The sequence below is a fragment of the Nicotiana tomentosiformis genome, chromosome 5, assembly GCF_000390325.3.
Source record: "Nicotiana tomentosiformis chromosome 5, ASM39032v3, whole genome shotgun sequence".
NCBI classification, from domain to species: Eukaryota; Viridiplantae; Streptophyta; class Magnoliopsida; order Solanales; family Solanaceae; genus Nicotiana; species Nicotiana tomentosiformis.
Genome location: NC_090816.1, coordinates 40,669,709 through 40,672,419, shown reverse-complemented (window position 1 = coordinate 40,672,419; position 2,711 = coordinate 40,669,709). Strand labels below are relative to the sequence as shown.

At 39.5% G+C, this 2,711-nt stretch overlaps 1 protein-coding gene across 1 annotated transcript; it reads left to right on the top strand.

Annotated features, from left to right (window-relative positions):
- Nucleotides 1-258: 258 nt before the first annotated feature.
- Nucleotides 259-639, top strand: LOC138892218 (uncharacterized). Its single transcript, XM_070175923.1, has 2 exons — nucleotides 259-434; nucleotides 486-639. Exons 1-2 carry the CDS (start codon nucleotides 259-261, stop codon nucleotides 637-639), a joined length of 330 nt encoding a protein of 109 aa, XP_070032024.1.
- The last annotated feature ends 2,072 nt before the right edge of the window (nucleotides 640-2,711 follow it).

Genomic DNA, 2,711 nt, shown 5'->3' with positions numbered 1-2,711 from the left:
TTCCATCTACAGACCGACGGGTAGGCAGAGCGGACTATTCAGACGGTTTAGGATATGTTACGCACTTATGTTCTTGACTTCAAAGGTAGCTGGGATTATCATTTGCTGCTCATTAAATTTTCCTACAACAACAGTTATCATGCTAGCTTTCAGATGGCGTCGTTCGAGGCTTTATATGGTATGAGATGAAGATCTCCCATTAGGTGATTTGAGATTGGGGCAGCGGAATTGATAGGGCCAGACCTCATGCATCAGGCTATGGAAAAAGTTAAGATTATTAAGGAGCAGTTGAAAACTGCTAAGAGTCGTCAAAAGTCCTATTCGGATGTGCGTCGCGGGGATTTGGAGTTCAAAGAAGATAATTGGGTACTCCTAAAGGTTTCCCCTATGAAGGGTATAATGCGATTTGGTAAGAAAGGGAAATTGAGTCCGAGGTATGTCGGACTGTACAGAATCATTCAGAGGATTGGTCAGGTGGCTTACAGGCTAGAAATACCTCCAGAGATGTCTTTGTTGCACCCGGTGTTCCATGTATCCATGTTGAAGAAAGTGATTGGAGGTCCGTCGCTTTTTATTCTGGTTGAGACCATTGAGGTTAATGAAGAATTAACTTATGAAGAAATTCCAGTTGCCATATGATCTCGTCTAATTTCACTCCTCTATTCGAAGTTATGAAAACGGTCGATGCAATAGTAATATCTAACAAGTGTAGGGGCCGAATCTCGCAGGGACCTATATGAATGGGAGTTAGTAGTATATATCTTAGCGTGTGAGTTTGTATATCTAAATTTTCACTTCCGCAAAGTTTGGTTGTTTAAAAACCTAAATTACACTACGATTGCAATTTAAAGACTAAAACTAGGAAATTATTTTTGTTGTTTTTCAAATGATATAAAAGGCCTAGGACTATGACCTTCACCTAGGTGTTTGCCTAATGGGTTTTAAACTTTAAAACTTATTTTATTGGTCGGGGTGTATTATAGCTATCAACACTCGGTTACCCACTCAATACCTCTTGGTCAGAGAGTGATTTTGCCTAATTTGACATTCTCAACTCCAAATGGGTGTTGAACAAAACGGTTGAATAAAAGCTCAAGTCGGGTTTTACTATCTCTAGGTTCAACCCTTTTATTGGGCTTATCAATCTCTCGATTGACCCAATTTTTTGTTAGCCAAGTTTTCCTAGACTAAGTCTCTCTTTCTCAAGTAGAGACCAAGTCAAATAGACATGAACTAATGTTTGCAACCATTAATTCTTCCAATAAAAGCAAGACCAAGGCTAAATATTAAACACCCAACCATAAAAAAGCAGTAAATCAAACACTCATTAAGTTTACACACAAGGGTTGGGTCAGAACCCTAGTAAAAATCTAGCTACTCATGCTTAAATTGGAAAACAAAAAAGAAGAAATGATAATTAAACCCATATTGCTAATTAAAATGATAAACTCTATGTTCAAAAAGCTCAAAATAGCAAAACTACTAAAAAGAGTAAAAGGAACCGTCTACTGTAGCAGATGATGTCAAAAGTTAACCTAAAAAAGTGAAACTCTTCTATTTATATAGGCCTGGAATTTTCAGACAAAAATGCCCATTCAGAGGTTCTACGGCCGCACAATTCCATATGCGATCCGCACTTTTCTTCAGCTTGAAGAGATTGGAAATATGCAGTCGCACTGCACTCTTTCTGCGGTTCGCACAATTGTAAGTGTGGCCGCACCTTGTTCTTCTGCGGTCCGCACAAATGTGAGTGCGACCGCGAAGCTTTTCTTCGGCGGCCGCACAATAATTGTGCGATCCGCACTTTTGGTAGACTTGAGATGCAGGTTCTCTGAACTTTTGCTCTGACCCAACATTCTACGGCCGCACACTTCATGTGCAGACCGCACTTTGCAGCATTTTCTGATGGAAGATTCTTCACAACCTGTGGCCGCATATGATATTCTGCGGTCCGCACTTATGAGCTTTTGTGCCTATTTTTGTCCTTGAGTTTAGATTACTCCTTCTTGAGTTGGATTTCATCTTGGGAGCTCATCTTTTAATATTCTTGCAATTAAGCACAATTCATCAATTTTTGGGAACACAATTAAGCTCTTTTGGACTAAAACGAAAGCTAAAGGGCGCTAATAAGTATTCAAAATCCCCACTTATCAACTCCCCCAAATTTAAGCGTTTGCTTGTCCTCAAGCAAATCAAGTAGTTCCCACCTCCACAAGCTAGGAGCCATTCCATTTAATCAAAAGTGAATCAATCACACATCAATTCGTACCAACAATTATCCACACCACTTATGAATTATCAACAAGGCAACAAGTTAAACTTTTGAGCACAAATAGTTCTAGCGTGACACTTGAGCATCAAGAGTTGACTTTGTTCATCAAGAAAGCTCGCTCTTTTATGTATGTCATTGTGGATCCCAAACACCTCCTCCTCTACTCTCCATTTTCCTATCTCACTTAAAAATATAGCACTTAATCCAAGGATTTGTGAAAGGTTCGCTCATCTCTCTCAAAAGAATGTCGCAAGTACGGCTTTAAGTACTATAGGATTGCCCCTCATGTAAATCACCACTAATGTAAGTTCACTCGGCTTGAAATCACGTAGGGCTTTTTCGAAATGCAATGAAGGCTTTTGGACTAAGGTTGGAAATGCTATGATAGAACGGGTTCATATTTCCTTAAGCACTCCATTTTCTTATGCTTTGCCAACTC